We start from the raw sequence: 23,276 nt of genomic DNA on the forward strand, positions 1-23,276 counted from the left end.
TGTATCTGATATCTTTTCCTGCTCTCAGGGTGCTGTGTTAATTAGATAATATTTACTAAATACTTTGAGCAGTCTAATTTCATACAGAAACCATATGAAAGCAAAACCGATCATAAATATGTTAGTATTATTACCATCTGTAATGATGCCTTAGATTTATCTACTACCTTTTCACCCAAAAGTCCAATGTGTTTTGATATATGTTAATTTATTTAATTCCATAACTCTTTTCCACAGATTGGAGTACAGGTGTCCTTCGTTTGCAGTATTATGTAGCAGCCACTTGCCTGCACTGGAAAACTATGGTCCAGCAAATCAAACACTTCAGTTCATACACATCTGCTGTGATGTGCTTGATGCTTTCCCTTAACTAGGATGGCGGGAGAGGTGACTCAATGACTTGAATCCGGGGCACAATCTCTCTAGATCTGTCTATTTGTAAAATGAGAATAAGACCTCATAAGGCTGCCAGGGAATTAAATAAAATAATGTGGGTTACAAATGCAAGTTAGGTGAAGTCTGTTGCTGCTGTTATTCTTGACTTGCTGTAAAGGAATAGAACTGTAGTTCCACACAGGGAGCTAAGCTGAAATGCTCTTCATATACATGGTATCAGTATCCTTGAACTACTGTTCAAAGAAACACATTTCTATTTATTGAGAAGCTGAGTAACTAGTTTTTGTTTTTTTTTTTTAACCTTCGAAGCTGCAGACAGTAAATAAAAGTGTCCCAACGAGAAGAGCAGGATATCGGAAGGAATCTACCCAATTACCCCAGGCCCAGAGGTAAAACCAAGAGCACGGTACAGCCATCTCTCAACTGACCGGGTTATCCATGGAGTGCATCACTGAAGCCTGGGCTGTTGGCAAATAGACTTCGCCCAGCCTGCCAGACCTCACGGATTCCCAGCCCCTGCCTGGGGTGCTGCGCTGGGGGATGGCCGAGGCACAGCCAGACCCAGAGAGAGTCCACAATCGATAAGGAACGTCAGCCAGGGGTTTGAGGGGGAGCATCTGCTTTCTCTGATGGCCATTTAATCCCCTACCCCAACACCTGATCTTTCGTTACTTGGCTGCTCACTAGCACTTCCAACAGATAATTAAGGATAGACGCTGAAATAGTGTTTTGTAATTTGTTAATGACTTAGACAAAAACCTGAGGGAAGAGGTTGAAATTAATGGATGAGGCAATGACGGGATTGGTCAGTACTGACTAAATGGGCACAAGGTATAGAAAACCCTGCATCGCATGGAATGGATTCCAGATACTTTATTTCACCCCCAGCAGCATGAACAGTAACACTGTATACCTCGGAATTCTGACTCTTAGGCAAAAGATACAAAGGGGAGAAAGCAAAGTACAAATCACTGTACGCTGCATGTTAAATCAGTACAGTTTGGGAGCAATTAGCACCCTATCTTGCATATAGCTGTTCAAACGGAAAGAAATACTACCAATAAAAAATAGGTCTAATGATGAGATAAATTTTAAGGAGAGAGTAGTTGTATAAACCACCGATCACGTAGTATTGGGTTGGCCAAAAAGTTCGTTTGGGTTTTTGGTAACATCGTACGGGAAAACCCGAATGAACTTTTTGGCCAACCCAACAGAACTGCGCACAGGCTGTGAAGTCAGGCCTGGGTTTAAAACCTAGCTCTGTCCGTCTGCACCTGGGCTGCCCTTTGTAGAATTTCTTAGCATTGCTGAGCCTCAGGGTCCCTCAAATGTGAGCTGGGATGAGATGGAGTATGTTGGGTCCAGCACACAGCAGGCCCATAATAACCGACTCCTGCCAATCTCACGTGACCACAGCCAGCAATGGCTATGCGGTATGTCCCATCACTCTCTGTGACTCTTCCTGGAAGGTCAGGAGACGCCCAGGGGTGGACAGCACCCCTTCCTGACACTAAGTTAGTGCGACATCAACGTCCCTTGTCGTCCCTCTACGTGTTCTAGGGTTCCCAAGCCTCTGGAAGTCCCGGAGGAAGAGAGGTAAGAACTTCTGCACCGACTCAGAGTGAAAAAAAGGTGGCAGAGCAAAGGAAGGTCTTGGGCAAGGTCCTTGGGAGAAGAACCTTCCTGCCTTGGGAAGGAGGAGTAATAAATGAAACCACCAAAAAGCGATGAAAATGAGGAATTCAGTGACTCCCTCATGGTACAGATATCCTTGACTCACTATTCAAAGAAACACATTTCTGTTTATTGGGGGGTTGAATAGTCTTTTTAATCTTTGAACCTACGGACACTAAATAAAAATGGCTGACAACAAGAGCAGGATCTCAGAAGCAATCTGCCCCACTCACAAAATACAAAACGTGACAGAGAGAAAATCAGGAATGCAGCTCGTGCACACACACGGGTCTTGGTCTAAATAGTCACTTTTACCAAGAACAGCATTGTTTGCTTACCACAAAAGAGATGTCCACAGTTTGTTTCAACAGGGAGGGAAGCTTGATGTAAACAGATCGGACAGTACATGTCAGTGTAGAACTGCTGTCGGGCAGCAGCAGGTGCATCCTGGTGAGAAAACACGTGCGTATTGAGACACGACACACACAGGCTTTTCAAAATTCATCTTCATGCTAAAGTATACTTAACAATACAGTCAGGACTGTGTAATCCTCAAATTTTAGATGTGCACTAGTTAAGGTCTTACAAGTTTGATAAACTTATGAGGCTCCGGTGTTGTTCTGCCTAAACTGCATGGTCTCTACCTTCCTTCCTGAACACAGTCTAAAGATAAAGATAAAAAGCCGATTAACTCAGGAGTTACTCTATTAGAAAGAGTAAGTTATTCCAGGTAACACAGGCTGAGCTAATGCATTCATTAGCTGAACAACAAGAAATGTCAAACTACTCCCCAGGTGTTAGCTTTCTTCTATTTTTAACATCTGTTTCATTCATACATTCCTGATAGTCGTTACATGTTTGAAGATTAAATGAGATAGTGTATGAAATCACTTTGTAAATTATAAAACACCAGGCCAGCATGAATTATTGATAACAAGAGCCCCGGAACACAGTACCACTAATATGCTTAAACTATTTTTGCATCAGTGAATTTAAGTTCTATGAAGCAAGAATTCTTGTCTGTTTAGTTCACAAATGAATTCTCAATGCCCAAAACAATGTCTGGCATATGGTAGATGTTCAATAAATATGTGGTGAATGGATAAATCATAAAAACCCTCTTTGGAATTAATATTTGACTGGTGGGTAGACAGTCAATTTTTAATTTTTTTTTTTGATATTAGGTATCTCAGCATGAAGGTATACAATATCCTACTTAATCCAGCTTTCATAAAATATATTACATTTCTGGTTCTTAGGGAATCCATATGGTTAAAAGCAAAGAAGAGGCAGAGGAGAAAAGTTTTCTTCTTTGCCCAACTAGTTTTAACAACTTTGATCACTGAAGAAAAAGAAAAGGAAAAAAAGCCATCCCTTATAGTCATTTCTTTGACGGTCTTAGGGGAATATATTTTATTTATTTATTTTTTAAAATTTATTTATTTTATTTTTTTATTTTTGGCTGCATTGGGTCTTCGTTGCTGTGCGTGGGCTTTCTCTAGTTGTGGCGAGCGGGGGCTACTCTTCGTTGCGGTGCATGGGCTTCTCATTGCGGTGGCTTCTCTTGATGCGGAGTACGGGCTCTAGGCGCGCGGGCTTCAGTAGTTGTGGCACACGGGCTTAGTTGCTCCGCGGCATGTGGGATCCTCCTGGACCGGGGCTCAAACCCGTGTCCCCTGCATTGGCAGGCGGATTCCTAACCACTGCGCCACCAGGGAAGCCCGGGAATATATTTTAGAAAGAGTAGTTTTTCCACTACATTTCATTAAAGCCAATTAGACAGTAATTATTTCCTCACAAGTAAATAATAGGAACACTGTTGTCTTTTAAAGCAAGTTAAAACTAAATTCATGAAAATATCTTAATTAGATTAAGACTAGTGATTTGCTTAATCTGAAAACGTACAATCAATAGAATAATAAAAGGTAACTCCAAGCAGGAAAGAAGCACACGCTTCCAAAAAGGAATTTATTGATGTATCATCACAATTTCTTATGCAAGGGGAGTGATAACATCTACTCCTCATACAAATGCACAGATTTATGTCACAACAGTACCTGTTCTGTTTGAAGTTGTTCCCGAAGCACCCGTACTAGCTCTTGGTTTTCTGGGTGAATGTTTTGATGTGCATTTCTGCTGAATAAAATATAATACGGTTTTAATATAAAATATTGTTAGATGAATCCATTTTCCTTATGGGTCTAATTTTTGACCTAGACTACTGGCAACATAAGAAATGTAAATGATGGCCTACAACTGTACTCCAACTGTAGGACTGAACATTCCAGGCTATTCTGAGATCACGGATTATCGGCTCATTTCAGGTTTAACTGGCAAATGATGAAATCCAGAGGCCTAGTACCTTGGGGACTGAATGTAATTTCAGACTTACATATAATATAACACGTTTATTTCTCTTGTAAGGTTTCTTGTATTATTATGTATTTGAACACTTTTCTATATCTAATTAGGTATTTCTCCCAACTTTTCACCTATGAGGGGAGAGGGACAGAGAAAAACAAAACCTAAAATGTATAATGTAGAAAAGCCCAAACCTATGATACCACTAATATCTTAACATTAACAATTAAAATGAAGAATCAAAGGCAGGAAGTTAGAGGTCCATATAAAAGGATAGGATGAGTGAAGTGAGGACTGAAAACCAGAAGCAGTGGTTAGGTTGGTAGGGTCAGGGGTGAAGATTTACATCGGAATCAGTTTAGTTTCATTTGGCTATAGAAGTTTTTTCTAAACCTAAATCTCTTTAACAGCAATATCTGAAGTCTACTCAGTGTCGGTGTTAATCTATAGAAGAGCCTTTATTCTCTAGCTGAACCAATATAGCACAGCAATAAGAACTCTAAATCAATATTCTAATGGGATAAGGAAAATTAAAGAAATCCATCCCAGGGTTATTTAATTTTTAGTAAAAAATTTAAACTTTAGAAAAGAAAGCTGAAAAAATATAACCATTAGTTCGGAGATGACACGAAAACAATTTAAAGTCAAATATCTAATCAGAAGCTCAACATAAATGTAATGAAACTACTTGAATCCTGTTTAAACACCTTAAATTTTGGTGGATTATTTATTTTAAAACGTTACGTTCTTATGATTGAATAAATGAATCAGTGAAAGAAAGCTACTCTATGGGAAAAACAATCTATCAAGGAACAGCCCAGGAACCAGCCCATTTACACACCAGCAAACACCCAGCTAACTGGAAATTCTCAGCTCTTTGACAATGAAAAACCATTCCCTTTTCATTGGAAAAAAACAGTCATGGTTTTCAGAGGATCGATGTAAACCATGTGACTGAAAGGTCTTTCTTTTGGTCTCTTTCCATAAAAGAGAAGATATAAAATTCTTAAATCTGATAGTAGAATATTAGAAAAGTCAAAATATAGCCAAAGAACAAGAACAAACAGCCCAAGATGCTAAACATGGCCTGTAGCTCAGGTAGGTAATTGTGACTGGCAACTTTGAGTACAGAACCAAAAATCTAGAAATCTAATCAAGATAGATTGAAAGCTAGATTAGAAGATCAGGAACATACTGTTATAGAGAAAAACCTCAGGCCTCAAATGGCATCACCTGTGCTAAAGCCTATGACACCAAACCTAGACTTCACACCTGGCCCAACTGCAGCTCCCACCTTCCCCAGGAACGGGATCTGAATTGGTCAATCTGGGGTTTCCTGGTCAGTACCAAGGAGGTAGTCTGCATGATAAGACCCCTGCCATTTCCTTCCCCCAGAAGAAGAAGTCTTGGCCTGAAATAATCCTAACTTTTCTTTTGCTAATAACTTCCTTGCCCCACCCTCCTTCTGCCTATAAAAACCTTCCATTTCATACAACTCCCGCAAGTATCTCTCTACTTGCTGGATGGGATGCTGCCTGATTCATGAATAGTTTAGTAAAGCCAATTAGATCTTCAAATTTACTTGGTTTACTTTTTGTTCTTTAACAGTATGATCACCTTAGCTATGAGAAAATGATGGTATTTGACACTAAGCAGGTCTAAAGTGAGATGCCAAGGAAAACAGTGGCTCTGCTATGAAACAGAAGTACATGTGTTGTTAGTGTATTTATCAACGATTTATGGTCCTTCTAAGTTCTCTGAAAAGAGAAACCAAAACTGTCAAACCAGTTGAGTTATATGTAGCCCTGGAAAAGAGCCAGGAACCTCTGATATGAGGAAAGCAATGATACCCAAAGCGTGGGTCAAGAAAGGAAGTCTGAATCAAAGTTTACAAATATGCAAGCATGTGGTTCATAGGTTAACCTGCCTACCAGACCCTTCTGACTGGCTTCTGGTATGTCAACACATGGCAGCTATTATTAATGGCTTAAGAAGGAAGACCAAATAGAAAAGATTTAAAAAGAAATTAATTATAACTACAAAACATTGCTGAAAGATATTAAAGAAGACACAAATAAATGGAAAGACATCCCATGTTGATAGACTGGAAGACAACATTGTTAAGATGTCAATACTATCCAAAGTGATCTATCTTCAGATTCAGTGCAAACCCTATCAAAATCCCAACAGCATTCTTTGCAGAAATAGAAAAACCCATCCTAAAATTTATATAGTATCTCAAGGGACTCCAAGTAGCCAAAATAATCTTGAAAGAGAAGAACAAAGTTGTAAGACACTTCCTGATTTCAAAACTTGCCACAAAGCTATAGTAAAAACAATGTGGTACTGGTAATAAGGACAAACGTATAAACCAATGGAATAGACCACAGAGACCAGAAATAAACTTTCACATATATGGTTGATTGGTTTTTGACAAGGATGCCAAGACCCTTCCGTGGAGTAAGGACAGTCTTTTCAACAAATGGTGTGGGAAAAACTGGATATCCTTATGCAAATATAATGAAGTTGGACCCTTACCTCATACCATATACAAAAATTAAAATGGATTGAAGGCCTAAACTTAAGAGCTACAACTATAAAAATCTTAGAAAAAAACATAGGGGGAAATCTCTGTGACCTTGGATTTGGCAATGATTTCTTAACCATGACACAAAAACACAGGCAACAAATGAAAAAATAGGTAAGTTGGACTTCATCAAAATTAAAAAATTCTGTGCATCAAAGGACACTATCAAGAGTATAAAAAGACAACCAACAGAATGAAATATTTATAAATCATATATTTGATAGGTGATTAAGACAGAATATAGAAATAACTCATAACTCAAACACAAAAAAGCAAACAACCTAATTCGAATATGCACTAAGGACTTGAATAGACATTTCTCTAAAGAAGTCATACAGATGGCCAATAAGCACATGAAATGATGTTCAACATCATTAGTCATCAGTGAAATGCAAATCAAAACCACAGTGAGATACCCCTTCACACCCACTAGGATGACTATCAAAAAAACACAAAGTAGCAACTGTTGGCCAGGATGTAGAGAAATTAGAACCATTGTGCATTGCTGGTGGGAATGTAAAATGGGGCAGCTGCTGTGAAAAACAGACTGAAGGTTCCTCAAAAAGTTACACACAGAACTACCACATGATCATGCAATTCCAGTTGAAAGCAAGGACTCAAACAGATTCTTGTACCCCAACGTTCACAGAGCACCATTTAAAACAGCCAAAAGGTGGGAACAACCTAAATATCCATCAACAGATGAATAAACAAAATGTGGTATATACATGCAATGGAATATTATTCAGCCATAAAAAGGAATGAAATTCTGGTAGATGATACAGCATGGATGAACCTTGCATGCATTACGCTGAATGAAATAAGTCAGACACAAATGGACAAACACTAATTCCACCTTATGAGGTACCTAGAATAGCCTAATTTCTCGAGGCAGAAGGTGGCATAAAGGTTACCAGGAGCAGGGGGAGGAGAAATAGGGAGTTATTATTTAACTGGTAGAGTTTCTGTTTCGGATGATGAGAAAGTTCTGGAAATAAACAGTGGTGATGGTTACACAACATTGTGAATGTACTTAATGCCAATGAATTGTACACATAAAGTGATAACTTTTATGTTATGGATATGTTACCACAATACAAACAAAGGATGAATTATAATGACTACAAACATCAAAGAAGTTACAGAAAAGAGACAAAAGCTTCCTTTGTTTGAATCTTCTAGTATGCATGCTACCCCTCCCCTAACTCATTAATTGAATACTTCAGCTAAAGTAGCAGGATGACAACTGCCAATTGAATTTGAATCTGAACAGCTGGACAGCAACTTAAACTGACCTCCCACCCAATCATACGACAGATTCAAGACAACATCCACGTAATGGGGAGCACCTTATATTATTTGAAAAGTTATGTCTTAGGTTAAGCCAAAATCTCATCATTTATCTCCACCTATTGGCCCTGTATGAGATAATAGAAAATATATATTAATATATATTGGTCTCTGCCCCTGGCTCCTGGCACAGAGCTCCAGAAACACTTGCAAATTCCTAAGTGATAAGAGCACTAGGAGTACCTTTTATTCTAATATTTGGTCTTTGACCTGGCCCCTCACACAGGGTTCCTGCAGCCCTTGTAAATTCCTGGGTGACAGGAGTGTCTTTTGCTCTAATGAGGCGACGCTGGGTGGGCTCCTGGATGAGGGCTGCTCACCGGAGGGACAAAGTCCTGATTAGAAGCTTGGAACGTTCAGCATCCTCCACCCCTGCCCCCATTCTCCAGAGAGAGGAGGGGCCAGAAACAGAGTTAACAACTGATCACGCCTACGTGAGGGAGCCTCCATGAGATCCCAGTAGTGCAGTCCCGACAGCTTCAGGTGGGTGAACACGTCCACACCAGGAAGGTGACGCACCCCAACTCCACAGGGACAGAGGCTCCTGCACTCAGGACCCCCCGGACCTCACCCTACGCATCTCTTCATCTGGCTGTGCATCTGTATCCTTTATCACACCCTTTAATAAACTGGTAAACCTAACTGCTTCCCTGAGTTCTGTGACCTGCTCTAGCAAATTAATCAAACCTGAGGAGGGGGTCACGAGAACCTCCGATTTGTTGTGGATAACCTGGGGACAGAAATCATACAGAAGCTGGGGGTGACTTGGGGACCTACTACTTGCCGTTGGCATATGAAGTGTGGTGGGGAGCAGGCTTGTGGGACCGAGCCCTTAACCTGTGGAGCTGACACCATCCCCAGGCAGACAGTATCGGAATTGAGTTAAATTGTGGGACACCAAGCTGGTGTCATGGAGAATTGCCTGGAGGGGAAAAGCCCACACACACTTGGTGACCAGAAGTGAAGAGTTCTGTGTCAATATAAAGGAGACACAGGAGAGAAATGGTAGGGAAGAACTGGGTCCTTCACTACATAAGAAGGAAAAATCTGTAGGTTTTTTCCTTTACACCCTAGTTCTCCCCATGAAGCTACACAGAATTAACCTAATTCTTCTTCAACAAAACAAGCTCTCATCGTATTTAAAGCTTTTGCATCCTACAGTCTTTTCCCCTAAGCTAGATATCCCCAGTTCTTTCAGGCATTTTTTATATGATTTGTTTCTATAGCTTTACCCATTTTGATAACCTCCCCTGAATGTTTTCCAATTTAAAATTCTTGACCCAAACTGAATATAATCTATATGTGACCTTTGTCTGATTATTCTGATTAATACACCTTAATGCTGTTAAGTTTTTGGCATCTACAACATACAATTCCCTTATTAATAGAAACTTTTATTTTGGGCTTCACATCACTACAGTCTGTGAGGAAAAATATTTTATTTACAAGTAATAATTATCCATAGTAGAGAAATTAGAAAAACAAATAAAGGAAAAGAAAAATATTTTTAAATAAAATTAATTTTATAAAAATACTTTTTTTAAACAAAATGGGCTACTTGACCTATGGTTTTGTCATGTGCCTTTCACTTAATTCTCACTCAACAATTTATCATGGATACTTTCAAATGACAATAAATTCATATCTGCATCCCATTCTCAATAGGTAAAGAGCAGATTTATTTTTTGGTATTTGCCTAGTCATGACCCATTTTTAAAACAGCTTTATTGAGGTGTAATTAATCACCACCGTCAATTTTAGAACATTTTCATCACCTCAAAAAGAACCCTGTACCCTTTAGTTATTGCCCCCATACCCCCATCTCCAACTCCAGTCCTACACAACCACTAATCTACTTTCTATCTCTATGGATTTTCCGACTGTGGACATAAGAACAGACTCAAATATATGGCCTTTTGTGTCTGGCTTATTTCACTTAGCACAATGTTTTCAAGTTTCCTCCACAAGGTAGCATGTGTGCATCAGTATATCATTCCTTTTTAAAGCTGAAAAATATTCCATTGCATGGATATACCACCTTTTGTTTACCCATTCATCTATTGATGGATCCATTCATCTGTTTCCACCTTTTGGCTATTATGAATAATCCTGCTGTAAACATTCCTGTACAAGTTCTTATGTGGAGATATGCTTTCATTTCTCATGGGTATATATACTTAGGAATAAAATTGCTAGGATATATGGTAACACTATGTTTACTCATTTGAGGAACCGATAGTTTTCCAAAGTGGCTGCACCATTTTAACTCCCCTATCAGTAGTGTATGAGGGTTCCAATTTCTCCATATCCTCAACAATTGTTATTATTTGACTTTTTGGACCTAGCCATCCCAGTGGGTATGAAGCTGTATCTCACTGTGGTTTTGATTTGCATTTCCCTGAATGACTAAGAATGTCAGGCGTCTATTCACATACTTACGGGCCATTTGTATATCTCTGGAGGAATGTCTATTCTGGTCCTTTGCCCATTTATTAATTGGGTTACTCATCTTTTTATTATTGAGTTTTGAGTTCTCTACATATTCAGATATAAGGGCCTGATCAGATATATGACTTGAAATGTTTTCTCCCATTCAGTGAAATGACTGTTCACTGTCTTGATGAAGTTCTTTGAAGCAAAAAAAGTTGTTACTTTTGATGAATTCCAATTTATCTATTCTTTCTTTTGTTGATCATGCTTTTGGCATCATATCTAAGAATCTTCATGATTTACTCCTATGTTTTCTTATAAGAGTTTTATAATTTTGCTCTTACATTTAAATCTTTGATCCATTTTGAGTTAATTTTTGCATATGATGTGGTATGGGTCCAACTTTATTCTTTTGCATGTGGCTATCCAGTTGTCCCAACATCACTTGTTGAAATCTTTCCCCACTGTAAGGTCTTGGCACCATTGTCAAAAACCAGCTGACCATAGATGTATGGGATGACCCTTTTTTTTTTTTTTTTGATTGTCCCACAACTTTTTATTTATTTATTTTTTGGGATGACCCATTTTTAAATCTTGATTCTGTGGTACCAGTACATTAGCTATCCATCCCAACTGACAATTTAATAAACATGCTTCTTTTGTCTTCTTCATCCCAGTTGCTAACAGAAATGAGAAGAACAGGCTCAGAAGCAGAGCCCTGCAACAATTCAGTGTCCTTCTTTTTTGGCTTACACTAAAACATTAGTCAGCACTCCTGGGAATGATCTGTCAACCAGTTATAAACTCACTTAAACCTGCTATCATCTGGTCATCATTTCCCCACTATGTCCACAAGGGCATCACCAGGTACCGTGTAAAATACTCTACTGAAATCAAGATAATGTCACCCTAATAAGAAACTAACCATGCAAAGGTAAAAGAGAATGCTCATATTCTATTTAATAATCCTTTCTATAATTTTTATAAGAAACTAATAGATCTGTAGTTTTTGGAATTACTGTAATCTCTTTTCTACTTTATACTTTTTTCATTTCTGTTTTCAACGATATATACAAAATTTTATTTATCTCCATGTGTTAATACTTAAATTTCTAGTTTATTACCCTGTCTGTTTATTGGTACATAGACATCTAAGACCTTTAAATAGTATTCCTGATACTATAACAGTAATTTTTAAAAAATATTTTAACTCATTTAATCCTCTCAACAACGCTATGTTCTAAGTGTTTCACATTTATTAATTCACTTAATCCTATATAACAGCAATTTTAATTCTAATCTTAATCCCTCCATACTGTCCAAGATTTTTTTGTCCCAGTTTTTTTCACTTAAACACTGAAAATATATTTGCACCTATTATATCACCTACAAGTTGATGAATTCAATAATGAAAATTACATTTTAAAACTGTGATACTCCAACAGAAAATATTAACATTTTATTCAAAATATGGATGATAAATCTAAATTTTTTTCTGACTAGACAGTTGATGACGAGAAAAATACACGGTAGCATTTAGAGCCTAGTGGAAAATAAAATACCTTAGTAAATATATACAATCACTGAACTCTATTACTTGCTTTTTTTTTTTTTTTTTGGTTAGTTTCTGCTTTATAACAAAGTGAATCAGCTTTATTATTTGCTTTTAATATTAAGTATTAAACATTACTAGAAGCAGTCAGAAAGTCAGTGGCCCTTGGAAATACGTATTATTTAAATTCTTTTGTCCTTTAGTCTCACCTGAAAAGTGCATATACCAGGGTAGCAATCAAAGCGAAACTGACCACAACTGCCACAAGTACTTGGTCACTTACTCCTTCTATGACTGAATCATCATCCAGTTTCAAACTGTGAACTTCACCTTGATATTTGGCCATTCCAGGTCTAAAAGAAAAAGAGATAAGATGAAAATTATAAACGACACAGTGAAAATGAAATATATTAATAAAAATGATATAAATGTAGCTGACTTCTGATATATGTACTTTTTTGTAGCACCCACTTGAGGTAGGTTGCATTAAGTACATCTCCAGTGGGGAATGCCCCATTAATGAGTTCTTTAAAATCATTAAAGAAAAAAAGACATTTCTCATGCCCAATTGCTCTTTTCTTATTCCTGAATACCAAATAAATTCTCCACATAGATCACATCCCTCTTCTCCCTCATGGCACTGAATGTGCGTCATGGAATGTACCATGTACGGATACGGAAGGAAATATATTGTCTTCTTCTGTAAATATTCCTGTATTACCTGGCACAGTGCCCTGTACACAGAAGGACCTAATAAATATATGTTTAAATAGGAGTGACTTACTTTACTTATGGTGTTAGTAATTTGAAAAGTAATAGACATGGAGGCTATAGAACATTTATAGCTATACTGAGACTACTTGAATTAATGAAAATTCTGTTGCTTGGAAAACGATTAGCCTCACTTGGGACTAAGCTCAGCTTATGGTTCAGAATTCTGGGAACTGCCTGGAATATGGAATCACTCTGAGGCTGCATTTCCTTACGAAGAGAAAAGGGAGGATATGAAACTCTCCCTCCCATACACTAAACTAGAGGAAAACGGTAATACCCAATTTCTATAGGTATGAGGGGAGATGGCCCAACCACATCAGAGTCCAAATATCACAGGTTATTCCTACTTTTTTCAGATGGCAAACACTAAAGTTACTGAAAATCTTACAAGACACCTAAAGGGAAATAAAGGCAATAAAATTCAATTAAATATACATGACTAATCATAATTAACCTGTATGTATGTAATGTCCTGCACTGAAAACAGTTTTAGTCAATATCATCATTAATCAGGTGAGTTTCTGTTAAAAGGAAACTTTGAGTGTGAAAGTCTAACACCTTTGAAAAGAACCTGAACTGGCTGCTAGTAAGAAAATTACCTCTCATGGAAGGAACTTAAGCAAACAAACAGATCAAAGGTGGCTTTCATCAGCTTTACACATGGTAATGGCCTGATGTATCAGGAACTTTCTAATGACAGGTTTCAAGTATCCTTCGTGAAAGCACACACCAGGAACTCAGAGGAGCTCTAACCTCAGTATTTTATTCAAAAGAAGAGTCAAATGAACTGCCAAATGAAACTGAAGAAAAAAGCCTCAAGTAATCTTGGGGTGGGCCATGTAGTCAATCTAGATTTTTATGTTGTCAGGTTTCCTTTTTTTAAATTGAAGATGCTGTGGCTGTCAGAAGTCCTGTCAGTGAGAACCACTTGCATCTGCTCAGAGATAAGCAAAATGTTACCCTGTGTGGAGAGTCCCAGCCTCCAATTACTGAATCAAGTTGGGAGGATTTTCTCCTATGCTGTACATTTAGGGAGTTCGCTACTTTGTACTATTTCTTTTTTTAATGGGTTACATTTGTTTCCATGTCCTTTTAGGGAGTTCACTACTCTGTACTATTTCTTTTTTTAATGGGTTACATTTGTTTCTATGTCCTTCCAAGTGTAATCAGTGATCAAGTGACTAAATTCTACTCTATACATTTTATATATATATATATTCTTATATCACTGAATCACTTTGCTGTACACCTGAAACACAATATTGTAAATCAACTATAGTTCAATAAAAAAATAAAATAATCAAAATTATATATATATATATATATATATATATATATATATATATTCTACTGTATAAAGACATACTTCTACAAATTACACCCTTCAGATGCTGCTTCATTCACATTTCCAAGAGCTCAGAGATCCAGGATACTTTAAGTATTGCAGGACCATGTAATGTTATTTGCATCATTTTATAGCAAAAGTTCCCAATGTTGTTGAAATGAAGAGTTACTTTTTATTGCCACAGATTCTAGTGTCACTGAAGGAGGTGCTTGGGCTGAGAGAGGGTAGGAAGGGAGGAGACTGCTGGTAAGTTTCAGAGAGGAACAGAAAGGTCAGCTGCACTTCCCTACCACGTGGAAGTCCCAGCCCTCACATGGATAAATACTAATGGTGTCTGACCAACCTGTCGGAGCTTCAGTAGTTAACTTCCGCCAGTAGTTTTTCTTATCACAGGAGTCCAAAAAGGAACTGTAGGCGCTGCTGGCTCAAAAATGAGGTATTATACCACCACCTCAGTTTGGAAAGAAGCCAATCTAAGATTACAGGGGATAAACAATAAAAAGAAATAAAGTTTTCTACTTGAGGAGTTGACCTTATACCCCAATCTTGAAAATGAATTCCAATGTCAACCTGAACTTCAGTCCTCCAACCTCTGCTCACCTGGAACAAATCAGTGCTGCTGATTTGGACCAAGGGCACAGGCTCTCAGCGTGAGCCCAAGCCCCGCTGCATGGCACGCAGGCCCCGGAGTTTAGCTCCAATTCTGCTACCACAACTGGGACCCCGCTTAATCTCTTAGGACCCCTCATTTTCTGCAAAATGTGAAAGCTGGATTTGAAGATTTCTTAAGTTCCTTCCACCACTACATTTCTCTGATTCAGAGCTTTCTGGAATTGAAAAAAAATAAAGGCAGGAAAGCTAAATAACCAAAGGTTAAAATGGTTACAAGTGGGGAGCAGGCCTGGGAGAGCCGGATCCTCACCTTTCCCAGGATACAGTTCTATAGTCTGAATTCTTTTCAAGAACGTATTACGTTAGCAATAAAAACAGAAGCCAGTGCCTGCTTCCTCCCTTCAGAGATGAAAATTAGGCTTCAGTGCTCAAAGATTTAAGACGTCTCTCCCCAGTCCCATTCTCACGGAGCACCCTAGACCCTCCCAGTTTCCGGACGGTGCCCTCTGAAGACCTCAGCGACCGGCAGTGGGAGGCGCCCGCGCTGGCTACCTCTCACCCCGCGGGGCAGCGCGCAGGGGATTTTACATGTTGCAGGGGCCTTGCGCTAAATGCTGCTCGCTTGAAACCCCAAAGCCAGGTTATTTAATTTATAAAACATGGCATCTGGGCTTCCCTGGTGGCGCAGTGGTTGAGAATCTGCCTGCCAATGCAGGGGACACGGGTTCGAGCCCTGGTCTGGGAAGATCCCACATGCTGCGGAGCAACTGGGCCCGTGAGCCACAACTACTGAGCCTGCGCGTCTGGAGCCTCTGCCCCGCAACAAGAGAGGCCGCGACAGTGAGAGGCCCGCGCACCGCGATGAAGAGTGGCCCCTGCTCGCCGCAACTAGAGAAAGCCCTCGCGCAGAAACGAAGACCCAACACAGCCAAAAATAAATAATAAATAAATTTAAAAAACCCAAAAACATGGCATCTAATCTATTTCATAGGGTCCTATCAAATGAAAACAAGTTACTAGTACTCTGTTGTTAACTATTTGAGATTTACAGAAACAAAACACCATAGATCTTGGAAACGGTGTTGATAATTGATAGAAAAATTGATAATTGAGAGAAGCGGGAGTGATTTCCAGCACTGGCTTTGTTATTGCTTAGCTGGCTAAGTCTTACTGAGTAGCTTAATATATTGAAGAAGCATAAGCTTTGCAGTCAGACAACTGTGCACTTGTGCAAAATCTGGGTCTCAGCTTCCTCATGTGTAAAATACATAAAATTAACTTGAACTATATCGAGCAACCACTTTTTTGGCAAAAAAAAACCCAAAACCACCCTAGTTTTGTGGAGTTCATGAGATAACAAAGGTAGAGCACTTACATATTGCTTGGTACATCATACAGGCTCTCAATTAACGGAAGCTATAATATTTTGATTACTATTATTAACAACCCTCAAGGAATCTGCAGAACCATGATAAGACGTGGCCATGCCTTCCTTACAGCTACAGTAAGTAGCATCTCAAGCTCGCGTTGACCTAAGCTCTAAGTATGTATTCCCTGGGAAACTGGATAAACTTGGCACACTGTGGCGAAGGACACTCCCCTGTTTACTTGAATCTGATAAACAGCTGTAGATGAGAATTATGCTCCAACTAACTGGAGTAAGGAGACAGCTAAGACAAGTGCCACTCACCTCTCTTTGGTCTTTTCCAAAGCTTTCAGGAAAAACGAAACAAAACAACACAGACAAATAAGGGAAATATAGGAAATTCCGTAACTTCAAAGGAGAAACTCCATGTCTTTTTACCCAAACTCATGTAAAAACATGATGGCCACATGGCTTCTGCAGACAATTACTCACATTCAAGAAGTTTTTAATATAATTTCCTTCATGGAGGGTAACTGGAGCTACAGAATGAAATCTCAAAAACACTGCACATCATGCACAAATGCATTGTGGGTGAGCCATCAAACCTGAGAAGGGAGGCTGAGGTCAACTGTGTCAAAGCCCTAAAAACCAGAGCAGCTGGCGCGAAGGTGCTCACCCATTACAGGCCTTCCAACAAGGCTCCACATCCAAAGACAGGTTACACGGGCGTCAGACTGACTTGATGACTTTACATGCCTAACAAGGGTAATGGTCACTTAAAGTGCCAGGGATCCTTACAGTGATAACCTAGCTTGGAATGTAGAAACTCTGGCTTGACAAAGGTCCAGAGGCACCGACAGAGAAAACAAAGGCAGGTGAGGTACATTTTATCACTTCTAAAGGTTTCTCTGCCCTTGGTGTAGGGAAGAATGTTTAAAAGACCACTGAGAAGACTTCTGGTAAGATCGTCTACATTCACACAGTGAAAAATCTGTTAACTGGGACTCTGAAAAGCATCATGAAAAACTCAATGCTGTCTTGGCAGCTCTGAAAGCTCAATGACACAACCTAGTCTTTTTTTTTTTTTTTTTTTAATTATTTTATTTATTTATTTATTTATGGCTGTGTTGGGTCTTCGTTTCTGTGCGAGGGCTTTCTCTAGTGCGGCAAGTGGGGACCACTCTTCATCGCGGTGCGCGGGCCTCTCACTATCGCGGCCTCTCTTGTTGCGGAGCACAGGCTCCAGACGCGCAGGCTCAGTAATTGTGGCTCACGGGCCCAGTTGCTCCGTGGCATGTGGGATCTTCCCAGACCAGGGCTCGAACCCGTGTCCCCTGCATTGGCAGGCAGATTCTCAACCACTGTGCCACCAGGGAAGCCCCACAACCTAGTCTTAATGGGGAAAGGGGGTTCCAGGAACTGCAAACCACAGAAAGGTGTGTCCTGGGAAGTTAACTTTGTTGCACCCCACATAAAAGTGTGGCATCATCTGGTAAAGTGATGAACAACCTATAACTCAACAATCCCAGGACTCCAAGGCATATAGCTAAAGAAACTTACAAGTTGGCACTAGTCTCTAGGGATATGAATCTTACAGCATTGTTCTTAGTTAGCCCCAAACTGGAACAGCAAAATGCCCATCAACAGTAGCATGGATATACTGTTATATTCATACAGTGGAATACTAGACAGCACTGAAAATTACCTATGGATCTACACAAACTTACTGTGAATGCAAAGCTATAAAATAACACAATGATTCCACTGATAGAAGCTCAACAACAGCCAACGAAAAACTGTTGTTTAGGCATGCATACGTAGGTGGTAAAGAGATAAGGAAAAGCAAGAAAGTGAACATCATAAAAGTCTGTCTAGGGAGGGAACGATGCTCAGAAAGGAACACGAGGTGCTGGAGGAACTCCTGCGGTATGGGCAGTTCTCTTTGTTTTTACCTGCGTGTTTTATTACTAATTACTCTCTAGGCATGTCCGCTGTGTGCACTTTTCTGCACATGCTGTATCGCCTAACGATTAATCGGTAACCCTGCAGAGGTTCACCCTCGGAACGGGGGCAGCTCGAGGCCGGTCCCCCTGGCCACTGCGGAAAAAGGGACAGGCCCCAGGAACCGTCGCGGTTCCCCGGGCTGGCCGGCGCCGCACACCCTCCCCCGCCTCCCGGGGCGGCGAGGTCCGCGCGGCCCGAGCAGGAGCGGCGTGCTGCCCTCGGCGCTCCAAGCCCGCCACGTCGGCCTCACGGCGCGGGCGCCTGGGGCCGCCCGGCTCCCCGCGGAAGGCGCCCCGCCGTCCCGCCCAGGCCGGGGCCCCGCCGGCGCTCGGCCGCGCGTACCTCTGCACCGCGGAGGACACCTCGCCAGCTCCAGGTGACCGAGGGCACAGATTGTTTCCGGGGCTGCCCGCCACCCTCGCGGGCGACCACTGGCTGCCTCCTCCGGGCCGGGCGCGCGGGCACGGCGCACGCGCACTGCCGCGCTTCCGTGAGGGCGCGGCGGGGACCCGCCGGCGGGGAGCGCGCGGGGGCGACACGCAGCGGGCGGCGGGCGCGGCCGTGCGCAGTGCTGGGCGGCTGCGGCTTGGGTCGGGCCGGGTTCGCGGCGGGGCTGCGGGGCTGCGGGTCCGCGGGCGGGGCGGACGGGCGCGCGCGGTGGCGCGCGGTCCCGACGGGCCAGAGGAGGAGGGGCGCCGGTGACGCTGCGGGAGCCGCTGCCAGCGCCGGACGGAGTCGGCGGCCGGGCGGAGGACGGGCAGGCCGACCCTCGGACGCAGCCCCGGGCCGAGCCGCGGGCTTCCTGGCGAGGCCGGGCGGCCGCGAGCCCCGGCGGGAAGATGTTCAACGTGGAGTCCCTGGAGCGGGTGGAGCTGTGCGAGAGCCTCCTTACTTGGGTAGGTGGCGACGCGGTCCGAAGGCCCCCTCCCCCAGGCCGCCGTCCTGGGATCTCCCCGCGCCCCGGGCGGGCGCCGAGGGCGCCGGTGCCGTCACATCCGGGGCCCGGGGCGGGGGCCGGGACGCCGGTGCGGGCGGCGTCCACGGCGGGAGGCCCGGCCGGGTCCGAGGGAAACTCGCGGGGCCCGAGGGGCCGGGCGGAGGCCGAGGACTGGTGCGGGCGGCGCTGTCACCAGGCGGCTCCCCGCCCCGCCGCGGGTGGGGGGGGCACTCGAGACCCCGGCCCGACGCTGCCGCCTTTGTTGTCCCGCTCGCCGGGACGGCACAGCCCTGGAGGGCGAGCGGCGCGGGGCGCGGGGGGAGAGGGCTTCCCGGGAGGGCGGAGGGTAGAAGGACCCGCAGCCCGGCCTCCGCGATAGGAGAGGAGAAAGTGAGCGGCGTGGAGATGCCTAGGGAAGGTGTTCGAGGTGAAAATAAGTCCGGAAGGTGTTTGGGCATCAGAAGTGGGACTCGACATTTGGGGGGCAACGTTATGCCATTCTAATTTTAAATTATCAAATGCTTACTAAGATTCTCACATGTGCATGTAAATACGTGTTCCGTTCTAATGCCAACAATCGTGCCTTTAGCAGCCTCTTGTACAGTTGGACGTAAAACCCAAGCTTGTGTGTTTTCATAAGTGCGGTGTCAGTTCCTGGGTTGTGCCTGTGTATCTACGGGATAAATCTGGTGCTTCTTTGGGGAGCTTTCGTTTTACTCATTGCTAAAACGTTAAATACCACTTTTAGAATGCAGCACTAATCTATTTAGGGAGGTGACTACAGCATTTGTATTAATGTGCAAGGTAAGACACAGATGCCAAACAGATTCAGTTTAGCGGTGCCTTGTGCGATAAGCTTAGATCCCTGGAGTACAGACATCACTGCCCTGTGTGGGGACATTTGGGTGGAATGCTTAGAGGGCCAGTGTCCTAGGCTGGTTGTAACAAACATAATGAAAATAGTCTGAGATTTTCATAATTTGGCTTATGTCAAATCAAATCAAATTATGTTTTCTGAAACAGAAGATGTACAAGGATAGATAGAGCTTGATCTATTCAGTAACTTTTGTATTAGGGCATTCTTGGCATTTCAAATCGTTTGCAATAATATGTAGTTAACATTACAGCTTACAACTATAATGGGTTCTGACTTAAGTGGGGAAATAGGTTCCCCTGCTGCATTTTAGAGAAGAGAAAAAACAAGATAAGCTGCATAATGTGGCCAAAGTTTGACTAGGCAGGGGAGAGATAAAGGAAAGAATTACCACATTCTTTGATACTGTGGAAGGAATGGATTTGGCAGAGGTTGTAAACAGAAGATTGAGGATCTGAAGATGTGCATTTTTGAGTCTGTACCTCCTTCAGTGCTAGAAAAAAAAGGCAAGAGGGCAAAGATGAGGAAACTTACTGAATCTGAAGTAGGGTTACGTTGTTTAAAGTCTAGAAAGACGAGTCACGGAAACAAAGAGGTGTGTTTGAAGGGCATCTGCCAGAAGGTGGTGGTCAGTGCAGTTATTTGGGTGAGAAATGCTAATAAAAATACAGAGGAAGAATCACAGAGAGAAGTTTGAAGGGGTACTAACAGAAGCACACCATGGCCACATCTATTTAAAATCTGGTAAAGTGTTAAGAAAATAGCGATAATCCAGGTTATCAGCTATAGAGAGAGGTCAAGTAATCTGGTTTTGTAGAAAAAAAGGCTTTTTGAAATTTCACTGGAAGGCTCATCAAGGAAAATTTCTGGGGAAGAGATTATCAATGACAAAACTGGAGGGCAGAGTCCAAACAAAGATATACAATTCTAAAATTTGGAAACATTTTAAAACGTTGTACATTGAAATGTTTCAAAATAAAGTTGAGGTTAAACGCTGGGTTTGTTCTCTTTTAGTTGTTATTATAAAAAGCAGAATAAATGTTCATGTGGAAAGTGTCTGCGGTAGCTGAAAATGTGCATTCACTCTAGTAGCTCCCCTCATAGCAGAAGGCCAGATGAATGCCGAACACAATTCCAAAACCAAAAGTTAAGGGGGGAAAATGTATCCTATACATTCCGAAGAAAGGACCCCTGTTTAGAATAATTTGCTCTGTTTTGCAAAAAGTTCTAGCTAACTTGATTGTGCAGTTTCTTTGCACACAGCAGGTGAGAAGGTAGCTGCCACATTCAGCAAAATGCAGGCAGCTGTCAGTGACAGAGAAGACCCGAGAGGTGAAGGTTCAGCCTGGGCAGTCTTTGAGCTGACAGCCTTGTATACATCAAAAGCCTCCACATTCAATTACCGAAGATCATAATTATGATCCTGAATATCAAATAAAAGTTTATTTTCACTATACAGCATTTAGTTTGAGATCAGAGGTATATAGTACATATTAGAAGTTCTTCCACCAGAAATGGTTAAAATAACAACTCAGGCACTTAGAGGGATGCCTATTGGCCACCTATGCAGAGTTCATTTCTTTGGAACATCTCAGTGCCCCAAATGCTGGATAAATTGCTATTGTATCAGAAAGGTTACTAGCCCAAGAACCAAACGTTCCACATTTTTGTTGAAAGAGGAATGCTTGTTAAGAGACAAAGTATCATCCTACCAAGGGAAAATGGTTTAAGCTTAAATTCCGAATCAAAGTTTATGGAGCAAGAAAGTTCAGCAGGGTGTGCTGGAAAGTTTCCACTTTTAAACTCTCTCCCCACCCTCTGAGTCAAAATGCACTCTTACCTGTTAGAAAAAATCTGCCCTACCTATTACACCTGTCAAGCCTAATTTCTTGAATGGTACATGGAAAGATTGCTCTTTCCTAGGTTTTAAAGACTGAAAAACCAGAAAGAATCTGGAATGCCGCCAACTAATGGCAAGAAGCTAAGTGGAACAAGAATCATCACCACACAGGTTCAGTACATTTCTTCTGGGAAACCCAGCAACATTAACATATCCTTGTAATTTTCATATTTAGCAGCCTGTAAAATGGCATGTTGGTGTTTACAATTAGGGAGGGTATAATTTTTGTGGTGGTATCTCCCCCATTCCATTCTCTCTGTCCTTCCTAACTCTTAGGTCCTCTAATGGAGGAATAAAGGAATCAGATGTACAAAAGCATGTATATTTTTTAAAGCTTTAATTTTTTTTTTTTTTTTTTAACTGAGGACCAATATGACATGTTAGTTAAGAGTATAGGTTCTGAAATTTGACCACCTGGGTTCAAATCCTGACTTTGCTTCCTACTAACTGTGGGTAGCTTTGGACAAGAAACTTCACCTATTTTTTTTTGTTGTTTTTTTAAAATTAATTAATTTATTTATTTTTGGCTGTGTTGGGTCTTCGTTTCTGTGAGGGCTTTCTCTAGTTGCGGCGAGCGGGGGCCACTCTTCATCGCGGTGCGCGGGCCTCTCACTATTGTGGCCTCTCTTGTTGCGGAGCACAGGCTCCAGACGTGCAGGCTTAGTAGTTGTGGCTCACGGGCCCAGTTGCTCCGCGGCATGTGGGACCTTCCCAAACCAGGGCTCGAACCCGTGTCCCTTGCATTAGCAGGCAGATTCTCAACCACTGCGCCACCAGGGAAGCCCTTCACCTATGTTTTGATTGCATTCAATTTAACACTAAGAAATGTTTCCTATGCATTAGTATTGATCAGCATAATTGGAGGGCTTGTTAAAATGCTGATTGCTAATTCCCGGTTCCAGAGTCTGTAATTCAGTAGGGCTGAGCTAGGGCCTGATAGTCTTCATTTCTAACAGGTTTCCAAGTGGCGCTATTAGTGGCCTGAGGCCCACACTTTGAGAACCACTGCTCCAGAGCAAGGTTTGTTAACCTTAGCATTACTGACATTCTGGGCTGGATCATTTTTGTTCTGGGCACTGCTCTGTCATCCTGGTCTCTACCTACTAGATGCCAA

At 41.8% G+C, this 23,276-nt stretch overlaps 2 protein-coding genes across 14 annotated transcripts in view; one reads left to right on the plus strand and one right to left on the minus strand.

Moving 5' to 3' along the window:
• RNF170 (ring finger protein 170) overlaps positions 1-19,150 on the minus strand; it is a 30,098-nt gene extending 10,948 nt beyond the window's left edge. The window contains exons 1-5 of one of the 9 annotated variants that reach the window (XM_082374890.1): positions 18,794-18,933; positions 14,813-14,942; positions 12,634-12,703; positions 4,128-4,203; positions 2,409-2,517 (exon numbers count right to left, since the gene is read on the minus strand). In XM_082374890.1, the coding sequence (XP_082231016.1) occupies positions 2,409-2,478 (70 nt within the window). In that variant the 5' untranslated portion in view covers positions 2,479-2,517; positions 4,128-4,203; positions 12,634-12,703; positions 14,813-14,942; positions 18,794-18,933. Of the gene's footprint in view, positions 1-2,408; positions 2,518-4,127; positions 4,207-12,559; positions 12,704-14,812; positions 14,943-15,069; positions 15,091-18,793 lie in introns of those variants that run through there. The other 8 variants (XM_082374891.1, XM_082374887.1, XM_082374885.1 and 5 more) reach the window with 8 other exon arrangements.
• Positions 19,150-23,276, plus strand: part of HOOK3 (hook microtubule tethering protein 3) — a 120,391-nt gene continuing 116,264 nt past the window's right edge. For all 5 annotated transcript variants that reach the window (XR_014239047.1, XR_014239048.1, XM_082374833.1 and 2 more), the window contains exon 1: positions 19,150-19,347. Coding sequence is in view for 3 of the 5 variants with exons in the window: in XM_082374833.1 (XP_082230959.1) it covers positions 19,291-19,347 (57 nt within the window). In the remaining 2 variants the exon portion in view is untranslated. The remainder of the gene's footprint in view (positions 19,348-23,276) is intronic.

Source organism: Balaenoptera borealis (assembly GCF_965194805.1).
Source record: "Balaenoptera borealis genome assembly, chromosome: 21".
NCBI classification, from domain to species: Eukaryota; Metazoa; Chordata; class Mammalia; order Artiodactyla; family Balaenopteridae; genus Balaenoptera; species Balaenoptera borealis.